The following is an 11184-nucleotide window of genomic DNA, read 5'->3' on the forward strand; positions in this document are numbered from 1 at the left end:
TGGGTTCTCGCTCGTTCTGAGCAGCTGTTTCTCGGGAGAGAAAAGCCACTCGTTGAGAGCTGGAGGTGAAGAAGGCCTTAAAGGGACTAATCCATTACCTTCGGATGAAGATATGGAAGACCAAGGAGAGAAAGAGACTGGCCCACGGTCACAAGATACTGACACCGTTGGCCCAAGCACTTTCCACCAGAACAATTGTAGGGAAAAGACAAGGGCGCCCGCTTTCTTCCAAGAGCGGAAAGGGGCCACTGAGGGCTGTTGACTAGCGAGGGATTTTGAAGAGGGGAGGAACAAGGAGAAGTAAGGGACTGTAGCGCTGTCTTGCGCACGCATGCACTCACACACACACACGACGGGCACTCACACGTCCTCACAGGCACATGTACACTCTTACGAACACACCAAGTTCTCTGTCGTCCCATATGCAGCCTTCAGTGCTCTCCAGGAGGGCTGCCCTGGGTTCTGGCTGTAGCCCTCCTGTCTGGCTGCTTCATCCCTCCTCTCCCTCCTCGAGCCCAACTGCTGCTGTCACTTCATGCCCTGCCAAGGAGGAGGGAACTGCAGTGACGGTGGGAGAGAGAGGCAGGACAGAGAGGTATGGAGAGAGACATGCTGAGACCAGGGAACAGTGAGACCCAGAGAGAGGGCTGAGGAGCAGGGTGAGAGGTAGTGAGAGTCCGCCAGAAGCGGAAACTGAAAGGAACACGGAGAGGGGGCAGAAGACAGGAGGACTTGTGGGTCACAGAGCCACTCAGCCATGCTGGGAGCTAAGCGACACTGGCTACCGGGTCTCCTACCCAGCCCCAGGCTGCGCTTGGCCCTGATGCTTCTGGCTCTAGGGTGCGGGTGGGCCCAAGAGGGGGCAGAGCCTGTCCTCCTGGAGGGTGAGTGCCTGGTGGTCTGTGAGCCTGGCCGAGCTGCTGCAGGGGGGCCTGGGGGAGCAGCCCTGGGAGAGGCGCCCCCTGGAAGAGTGGCATTTGCCGCAGTCCGAAGCCACCACCATGAGCCAGCAGGAGAGATCAGCAATGGCACCAGTGGGGCCATCTACTTCGACCAGGTAATCCCCCTACCCTTGTCCAGACGACCTGTAAGGACCTGGAATCAACTGCCCAAACCCACTTTGCTCTTAAGGAAAAGCCCCCCACTGTGACCAGGGGCTCCTCAGCGCCACTGCCCATCTCCCTTCCCTACACTCCTACCCACATCCCTCCTTGCCCTTTCTCACCATTTCTTTTGAATCTGGGCCTTCCTCCTGTTCTTGTCTTCTTGCCACCCCTACTTTTGCTCCCCACAGCCCAGTAGTTTCCCCGAGCCCCACTCAGCAGAGTCTGCTTCCCACAGGTCCTGGTAAATGAGGGTGGTGGCTTTGACCGGGCCTCAGGCTCCTTCGTGGCCCCTGTCCGTGGTGTCTATAGCTTCCGGTTCCATGTGGTGAAGGTGTACAACCGCCAAACTGTTCAGGTGACCTGTGGGCTGGGGCCCTGTCCTGGCTCAGGAGGGGAGGGGAGGGAGGGTGAACAAGTGGAGTCCAGCTGTGACTCCTCGGTAGACCCTCCATTGACCTGTGGGGTGGGGGGCTGGCAGGGGCAAGGGCGGAAAGGACCGGCCTAGCAGAGAGGGTGGAGGAGGTAGAGGACAACACTGGCCACCTCTCAGCCCTCCTACAAGAGTGCACTGAGCCCCAAGTTCCCAGGATTACAGAGTCCCTTAGGAGCTGGAGAAAAAAAGCAGCCCTCAGGAAAGTGGGGGGTCTTGGGACAAGGGCTGGGCAGAAGTGCTAACTGGGCTCACCTCCCCAGGTGAGCCTGATGCTGAACACATGGCCTGTCATCTCAGCCTTTGCCAACGACCCTGATGTGACTCGAGAGGCAGCCACCAGCTCTGTGTTACTGCCCCTGGACCCAGGGGACCGGGTGTCCCTGCGCCTGCGTCGGGGGAACCTACTGGGTGGCTGGAAATATTCAAGCTTCTCTGGCTTCCTCATTTTCCCACTCTAAAGGTTCAAGCTTTTCAAGGACTGGAATCTAACCCTTGACCTCTGACCTCCGCCCTCTGCCCTCTCCTGCCCCAGAAGCAGCTTCTTTGGGGTAGGAGAGAGGCTCCCTCTGGCTGCCTGTATTCTACCTTCTTGCATGGGACCCTGTGCCTAACACCCAAGGTGAAGAGTGAAGAGTAGAGCTGTGGTGTCTGGGGACCTGGCCCCTCTTACCTCCCCTCCCACCCCCTGCCTCCCACTGCAGCTCTTTGTGCCTGTGGGGTTTGGCAGGTAGGGAGGTCTGTGCCACTTTGCAGACTCTGCTCTTCCTGTTCCTCCACCCCCAGCTCTCCACTCAGTGCTATTTGGGGACAGGTGGCCCAGGTGAGCCTGACAGGCCCCCACCGGGGCCCAGATGGACCAGCCTCAGTGTACCCTGCAGGCTCCTTCCTATGAGGTGTGCCAGCATCACGGATCTTGGCCAGCACAATCAGAAGCTGAGCCAGCACCGTGTGGGCTAGGGCAGGAGGCTTAGGCACCAGCAGAAGTGCGGGGAGGACCACAGAGTGGCCCGGAGCCTGTGGCTGGTGAGGCAGGCAGGGCAGGTGTCCAGCCTGAACATGGTATACGTATTTCATTTACATGGGGACAGCCAGCAGGCAGTGAACCTGGGTATCCATCTGTGCTAGGTCCCAGATGGACTCTGGCCTTCCCCTCCCCATCCAAGAGATGGGGTGTGTGTGTTCGCTCTAGCCAAGAGTGGGTGTACCCAGTTTCCTTAGACAGCTGGAGGTAGGGGTAGAAAGTCACATGTGAGCAAGTGTAGATCTCCAGGCATGGAATGTGTCAATGACAAGGCCACCTCCTAGAACTGCTCCACCTTTGTGATCTGAACTTCAGCCACTCCACACTCTGACGGTCACCTCGCAGCTCTCTCAGCTTCCTTCACTGTACCTGTTCCAGATGATCCCTCAGCCTCTCTTCTTTCTCCTGATTTGTGCTGTCTTGTCCTCCTTTCTTAAACTTCCTGTTATCTTGGATGCTATGACTCATCCCTTCAACCACTCTCCTGCTGGTATTATAAAATCTCTCTGTCTTACCGAGCTGTCCCATTCTCCCAGCATGGATGAGCCTATCAGTAAAGCAACTAGAGAATGATGGTCAATGAGAAACTGCAGGATCACTGAAGAGACAAGATGCCATTACAATTGGGATCAGGGGTTACAAGTTACAGGCAGGTATGTTGTTGAGAAGATAAATGTAAGCTTGTATATTCAAGTCAAATAAAAAAGGAAATTAGTAATGCTTGAATTAAATAGGAAATACCAATGTGAATTTGTGGTTTTCAAAAGAAATAACTTTTTCAAATGTTGTCATTAAAGTAGCCTAGAAACAACATCAGGAAAAATCTGATATGCATTCTTAGCACCAGGATCTTTGCCTCAAATATTATTCACCTTTAAAATAACTCATGGGGGAGGGGCACCTGGGTGGCTCAGCCAGTTAAGCAGCTGCCTTCGGCTCAGGTCATGATCCCAGGGTCCAGACATCAAGCCCCACCTTGGGCTCCCTGCTCAGCGGAGAGTCTGCTTCTCCCTCTCCCTCTGCCCCTCCACCCACTTGTGCTCGCGCTCTCTCTCTCTCTCTCAAATAAATAAATAAAATCTTTAAAAATTAATTAATTAATTAATTTAATTAGATTAAATAACTCAGGTGGAAGGGTGCCTAGCTGGCTCAGTCAGTGGAACGTGTGACCCTTAATCTCGGGGTTGTAGGTTCGAGCCCCCTGCTGGGTATAGAGATTACTTAAAAATAAAAATCTTTGGGGTGCCTGGGTGGCTCAGTTGGTTAAACGACTGCCTTCGGCTCAGGTCATGATCCTGGAGTCCCGGGATCGAGTCCCGCATCGGGCTCCCTGCTCAGCAGGGAGTCTGCTTCTCCCTCTGACCCTCCTCCCTCTCATGCTCTCTGTCTCTCATTCTCTCTCTCTCAAATAAATAAATAAAATCTTTAAAAAAATAAAAATAAAAATCTTTAATAAATAAATAAATAAATAGAACTCAGTGTTCCTTGGAGAATAAATAGCTCCATGTCTTAAATAACTCTAGGCCTGGAACATGTTGTTAATGACAAAAAGCAAGGATATTTTTTTAAAACTGTATAAGGTAGCGCTGAAAAGGCAAAGGAATCCGTCTTAAAATGCTCCCACCTGACATACTGTGACAATTTGATCATCAAAAGGAAAATAATAGGGGCACCTGGGTAGCTCAGTCGGTTAAGCACCTGCCTTCGGCTCAGGTCGTGATCTCGGGGTCCTGGGATCGGGCTCTCCGCTCAGTGGGGAGTCTGCTTCTCCCTCTTCCTGACCCTCTGCCCCTAGCCCCACTCGTGCTCTCTCTCACTCTCTCTCTCAAATAAATAAAATCTTTTTAAATTTTTAAAAATTTTTTTTAAGATTTTATTTATTTGTCAGAGAGAGAGAGACAGAGAGAGATCACAAGCAGGGGGAGAGGCAGAGGCAGAGGGAGGAGCAGGCTCCCCGCTGAGCAAGGAGCCCGATGCGGGACTCAATCTCAGGACCCTGGGATCATGACCTGAGCCGAAGGCAGACGCTTAACTGACTGAGCCATCAGGCGTCCCAAAATTTTTTTTTTAATTTTTTAAAAAAGGAAAATAATGGGGCGCCTGGGTGGCTCAGTCGGTTAAGCAACTGCCTTCGGCTCAGGTCATGATCCTGGAGTCCCAGGATCGAGTCCCGCATCAGGCTACCTGCTCAGCGGGGAGTCTGCTTCTCCCTCTCCCGCTCCCCCCTCTTGTGCTCTCTCTCTCTCACTCTCTCTCTCAAATAAATAAATAGAATCTTTAAAAAAAAAAAAGGAAAATAATATAATTAATCAGAACAAGGTGAATTTTTAAAATCCATGACTCTGGAGTGATATTCAAAAAGGAAACAGTCACTATAAAAATGTCCAAAAAGATAGTTAATATACCAAGTGGAGAAGAACAAATATAATGGTATATTTTTAGTTAATTCTGATAAGTAGAAGAGTATAAAAATAGTAGGTATTTTATCTCTTCATAAGGTACACTCATTTCTCTTTATCTGTATAAGTAGGGAGGGGTGGACACATAGAGCTGTGAGTGATTCCAGAGAAAGTTGGAACTGTGTCAAGAATGAAGAAGACTGATTGGCACCATCTGGTCACATATTACGACTAGGAAGAAAGGGAGCCCAACAGTGGGTTGCAAGACGATGAATTAGTCAAACGTCTAAAAGATAACTGCTCACAGCTCGAACTTGACCCTTCCTCTCTTGGGAAAGGGAGCCTCTATGTTACGATACTAATTACAATGAGATTTCAGTAAGAGTAAACCCGATAATAATGGCTTAACCGAGGAAGATTATTTCTGTCTCACATAGAAGAATTCGCACATAAAGAGTCTAGGGCCGGATTGCAGTTTCATGATGATCACAGCTGAGTTTCCCTTCTTGCAGTTCTACCACCTTAGCATGCCATCTCATGGCCCAACATGGCTCCTTGCACTACAGCCATTGCATCAGCCTTACAGCCCCCCAGGAAGGAGGAGGGAAGAAAGGGCACACCACTTTCCTTTATAGAAGCCTTCTGAAAGGTGCATCCCAAATTCCGGTTGCATCTCATTGACTAGAATTTAGTCACACCTGGCCACACCAGGCCAGGGAGAGAGGCTAGGAGGTAGAGTCTTTATTCCAGGCTGCTCTGCCCAGCTAAACATTAGAAGTTTTATAATGAGGAAAAAGAGGAAACTGCATATTGGGGGAAAACAACTAGATGTTTCTAAAAGTGCAAATGGACTACATAAATTTGTCAATAATGACAGTGAAGTTGTAGTATTGGTTTTCCATTGCTGTGTAACCAATTACCATACAATTAGCAGCTTGACACAACACCTATCCATTATCTCAAAGTTTTCTGTAGGTCAGAAGTCCAGCAGAGCATGACTGGATTCTCTATCTGGGGTTTCATAAGGTCAAAAGCAAGGGCTGCCTTCCTTGCTGAAGGAGAAGAATCCACTTTCAAGCTCATTCAGAGTTCAGTTCCTTATGGCTGTAGGACTGAGATCCACCATCTTTGAGCCAACAATGTTGGGCCAAGCCCCTCATACACTTTGAATCTCCCTGACCCATCCATGTCTCTGACTTCAGTGGAGAAAGTTCTCTGATTTTAAGTGACCACATGATTAGTTTGGGCCCACTCAGAAAATCCGGGATAATCTCCCTATTTTAACCTAAATTACATATGAAAATGTCCATTTTACCATGAAACATAATTCAAGTTTCCAGGGATCAGGGCATGGACATTTTTGGAACATCTGCATGGAACATGGACATTTTTGGAATATCCTCGTCATTAAATTTAAGGTTGGCATCATCTAAAGGAAAGCCATCCAGCTACAACACACTAATCATGTGGGGAAAGTGTGGGCTTGAGGAATTCCCATGCTATTCAAGGTAAACACTGGCTCTGATTTTAGTCATTTTAGAAGGGGATCCAGTTCCCAGGTCCCAACCAAGAATTCGTTGATGAGTAATACAAAACTTCATCTGCACTGAGATAAGTTTCTTTTTTTGGATAGCTAAACTGAGATAGTATCCATCTCTTGGGTCTACAAACCCATTTTTATAATAAGTGTAAGTGTAGGTGTAATAAACGTCATGGTCCTTGTAAGATGTGTGTGCTTTACCAAAATCATGCTTTTAGAGAACTTAATACATTATACTGGTGATCCTATTGAAATATGTATGAGGATTTAAGTTTACAATCAATGTGTAAATCACTTGATTTGTAAAATACATTTATTGGGTATATAAATCGTGTTTAAATGTTTAGACAATTTTGCTTAAGTAGGTTTACAAGGTAAATAGATTAAACAACAAATAAAGCACAGATGGCGGTTAGTGTTCCTCTCCAGGTACAAAAAGCTCCTCAGACTTTAAGGATCCTAAGAATAGAATCCAGCTGTTTTACCTTCCTATGCCCACATCCTGGCAGCAGGTTGTGGCAGAGAAAGTCCCACCACTGAAAGATGCGCTGTAGATCTAAACTCCTGGTGTCCAGCCACCCCTGGTCCTCAAGCCCTCTGTCCAAGTCTCTGTGGTTTCCTCGGCCAGGTGTTCTCGTCATCCTCCCCAGCATGCAACTGAAGCCTTCTGTTCTCTCCTGAAACCTTGTACACCACCAACTCTGCCCCGTTGTCAGCAGCAGACAGCCCCCTTCACAGAAGCAGCAGAAACACCAGGCAGGAACCCTTCCCACCACCACATCTAGAAACTCACCATTCTCAGCTCTGCTTCGTCCTATCTGGCTCAGTAGAAGCTGGGTCCCTCTTCTTGTCAGGGCTGCCATCTCCATCCACCAGTCACGAAGCTCACTTCCCCCAGACATCCCCTTTTCTTTTCCTCACTTCTCTCTTGTAGGTGCAACTTCTCCCTCTCTACTCCTTCTCTTCAGCAGTTAACTAGACTCAAGTATCTTAAACCTGAAAGAGAAGAAGATGGGTATGGAAATAGTTGTAGGTATAGAGTTGTCCTCGGCTTTATATGCCCCCAAGGCTACTTGGTGCCATCTCTCCTCCTCTTTAGAGTCAAATATTTATGCTCACCAGTTACCCACCTCTTAAGTCAACTGTGGCCTCCACTGCCCCACCTAAACTGCTCTCAGCTGGTCACTCACAACTTCTGTGTCACTAAAGTCAGTGGACACTTCCTGGTCCTTCTGTTATTTGGGCTCTCCCTAACATTTGGCCCTGTTGACCTCACCCTCTTACTAGAATTCTCTGCGCCAGTTTCCCTGACTATACGCCTTCTGGGCTTGCCCTCCACTCTCGGCCCAGGCTCCAGTTTCTTTTCCAGGGTCCTCCACCTCTGCCCATGGCTTAAATGTTGGTTTTCCTCAAGGTTCTGCCCTAGGATTCCTTCTGTCCTGACACACTCTCATCCATGTGCTGACAGCTTCCACATTTGTTATCTTTCTCCCTGATCTCCCTCCTGCATCTCAGACTCATACCTTGGACAGCCCACCTTAAAGTCAACCTCCTAAAATGATAGACTTTCCTCCCTAGATCTGTTCTCTCTGTGTGTCTGTTCTCTGTAAATGGAACCTCCCAGTTGCCCTAACCCAGCACTAGCCATTGTCCTCAGTTCTCCCCTCTCCCTTATCCCCCCACAGCTAATCACTTACACCCATGGGTTCCATCCATTGTTTTCCATCCATCCTGGCTCAAACTACCAATCTCCCAGATGGAGTTTCCCAAAACCTTTCTTTTTTGGGTTTTTTTTTTTTTGTGGGGGGTGGGTTGTGTTCTTTTGAGGTAAGGGAGGGACAGAGGGAGAGGGAGAGAGAAAATCTTAAGCAGGCTCCACACCCAGCATGGAGCCCGACTCAGGGCTCAATCCCACGACCCTGAGATCATAACCTGAGCCGAAATCAAGAGTTGGATGCTTAACCGACTGTGCCATCCAGGTGACCCTAGTTCCCCAAAAGCTTCCTAACTTATCCCTTGGCCTCCAGTTTCACCTCCCTCCACCCGTTCTCCACACTGGGGCTGCCATAATGATGTTTGCAAATGAGCTTCACTGCCTAAAGCCCTTTAGGGGATGAGGTGTGAGTCTCAGAATGAGACATATCTTTGTGTGGTTTTTGAGATCCTTGGCAGTCCAGGCTCAGTAAACTCTCCTGCTTCATTTTCACCATCTGCAAGAATGTGGAGGCTTACAAAGTAGCACCAGGTACTAGCAGAGGGAAAGCGGCACCATCCTCTGTTGGGGGACCTGGAGCTGGTATATTAAATTAAAACTCTGCAGCTTATGACCTGCTGAATGAGGAGGCACAAGCCACCCACACGGATGTTGTAGGCAGGTCGCTCCCTCCCCATCTGAGCTCTCACCTCAGGGGGATGAAAACCCCAGGACCATTTTCACTGGAGGTGCAGTTTCAGTACATGCACACAAAGGAAGGAAAGACACAAGATTTATTACTTACAAATCCCAGACTTGGAGGCGGGGGTTCACGCAATGAACCAAGGGAAGGGCAGTCGTCTATCCCTGGTCACGAGTGAGCGAGCAGGAAGTAGAGAGCAGGGTAACAAGACCTATTAATCATAAGGTGGTCGGCCCAGAGGTCACTAAAATGTTTGTGGACTCAACTCTAAGTGGTTATTTTAAAAGGTGCCCCAGGAAAAGCAAAGTGGGAACTTGGGGCGGGGTGGGGGCGGGAGGAGCACGGCATCCTGAGCTCTGATCCTTGAAAATGGCCCAGCCTCTGGCATGAGCCAGGTTGCCGTACTGCAAAATGGCCAAGCAGCAATTCAAAAATCACTGTTTTCTCATCACACCACAGAAAAAGAAGGCATGGCTTTCAAGTCAAAATTTATCAAGGCCAAGAGAATCGTTCTTGGGCCCACCTGAGGTAAATCGGGACCTGTTTTAGTTTGTAAAGCATCTTAATCTGGACCAACCTGAAATGGAGAAATCTTAACTGACCCTGTGTTAACACATTCGTGAAAGATGGAGAGCCACAGATTGAAGGCGGGGGGGGGGGGGGGGGTAACTCTAGCAACCAGGTGAATATGCTCACGTGAGAAGCAGTGAGCATAGCGGTTAAGATGGTGGCGCGGGAGCCTCTCACTTAGAAGCTGCATGTGACCTTCTGTGACTTAACCTCTCTGTACTAATTCTTCCTCTATACAATGGAAAAAAGAATTGGATCTACTGCACAGGGTTGGGAAACACCTAGAACGGTGCCTGGCACAAAGCAAGTGCTCTATATAAGTGACTGTTACCATTTGTATTAGTAAATAAATTAAAACTGGCGCATGACCCCAAGATTCTTGGGCAATCTTTAAAAAGCAGGTAGGATTTTTGTTTTGTTTTATAGTGGCCACTTACCTGGTACAAAACTTCTTTCGTTCTGATGTGTTCACTTTTACCCCGAACACAAGGACTTAGTAACTGGTTGCTCAGAAAACGTGGTATAACGTAAAGCTGAGAGGTCCTAATCTCACTAGCTAGTTTATGTAAGTTTTAACATGGGAACGGGATACAGTGTGGAACGTTCTTTGTCTTTACAGCTTGTGTTACATCATGGGACTATCTGCATAATGGCTGTTTTGTAATTTCTCTGCTAGAGACTTGGGGAAGCCCACCTGCCAGTGCCGCATATAAGAAGGGAAAATCGTGATGGGTGTAAATGAGAGAAGCAGTGACTGGTAGTCTACCATGCCCATGATGCTCAACTGTAGATAGACGTTTTTTATTCACTCCCCCAAAGAGAGAGGAGGAGTCGCAAATCCTGCTCAGACCTTGTAAGTTGTTCCATAGCGAAGAAGAAGAATCTCACCATCAGAGGGCTGAGAAGCCAATGTGGGTAAAATCTGATTATGGCTTAAAGTCATCCTGAGTAGCAAATAGGTTTTGCTGAGCCACCTTTCTGATCAGCCTTCCACTTAGGAGTTCGAGCCTTTCACTTGCTGACCTGTACTAAGAGCATGTGCACGGCAAGCCCAGGACCTCTCTGAATGGCCTGTGAGCTGAGATCCCAGGCGCCTGAGCCACAAGCTCCTCTGGAACACTCTTACCACCCTGCTCTGTATTTGCTTGTTGAGTCACCTTGAATCATCTCCCTCACCCGAGTGTGGGTACCAAAGGGGCAGAGACCATATCACTCACATTACCCGCTACCCACCCCACACCTAGACAGGGCCTGGCACATAGCTCCACAAATAATGAATGACAGGGTACACACAAACTGGGGAGTTCTCAGGAAGGACATTTCCTTCCCACCACTCCATACCCCTGCCAGTGCTGGACAGACGCTTGGGCAGGTGAGGTGCGCCTGGGTGGCTCAGTCAGTGAAGCATCTGACTCTTGCTCTGGGCTCAGGTCTTGATCTCAGAGTCCTGGGATCGAGCCCTGCATCGGGCTCCCTGCTTCTCCCTCTCCCACTCCCCCTGCTTGTGTTCCCTCTCTCACTGTGTGTGTCTCTCTCTCTCAAATAAATAAATAAAATCTTAAAAAAAAAAGAAGTTTGGGCAGGTGAAAAAGGCAGCAAGAAGCAGAGGCCCAACTTTGGGAAGCTTGGCCACCATTAGGACAGTGTCTGAGCCTGAAGGGCAGTAAGAGCAAGAGTCCAGGGGCAGGAAGAAGAGAAATGTTAGCTGGCATGCAATTG

General features: G+C 48.9%; 1 protein-coding gene across 1 annotated transcript; it reads left to right on the forward strand.

Moving 5' to 3' along the window:
- Positions 1-5: 5 nt before the first annotated feature.
- On the forward strand, positions 6-3323 carry CBLN3 (cerebellin 3 precursor). The gene is made up of 3 exons (XM_034993790.1): positions 6-1057; positions 1342-1461; positions 1800-3323. The coding sequence occupies exons 1-3, from the start codon at positions 758-760 to the stop codon at positions 1995-1997; spliced, it is 618 nt and encodes a 205-aa protein (XP_034849681.1). The 5' UTR covers positions 6-757; the 3' UTR covers positions 1998-3323.
- Positions 3324-11184: the final 7861 nt, after the last annotated feature.

Source organism: Mirounga leonina, unplaced genomic scaffold, assembly GCF_011800145.1.
Source record: "Mirounga leonina isolate KUSES-001 unplaced genomic scaffold, KU_Mleo_1.0 Mir_91, whole genome shotgun sequence".
Taxonomy (NCBI): domain Eukaryota; kingdom Metazoa; phylum Chordata; class Mammalia; order Carnivora; family Phocidae; genus Mirounga; species Mirounga leonina.

What these genes read in the sequence shown, in the direction of transcription:
- CBLN3 (XM_034993790.1), top strand. Translation starts at nt 758, where the DNA reads ATGCTGGGAGCTAAGCGACACTGGCTACCGGGTCTCCTACCCAGCCCC. An exon ending in GGGCCATCTACTTCGACCAG is followed by an intron (nt 1,058 to 1,341) that starts GTAATCCCCCTA and finishes TGCTTCCCACAG; the next exon opens with GTCCTGGTAAATGAGGGTGG. An exon ending in ACAACCGCCAAACTGTTCAG is followed by an intron (nt 1,462 to 1,799) that starts GTGACCTGTGGG and finishes TCACCTCCCCAG; the next exon opens with GTGAGCCTGATGCTGAACAC.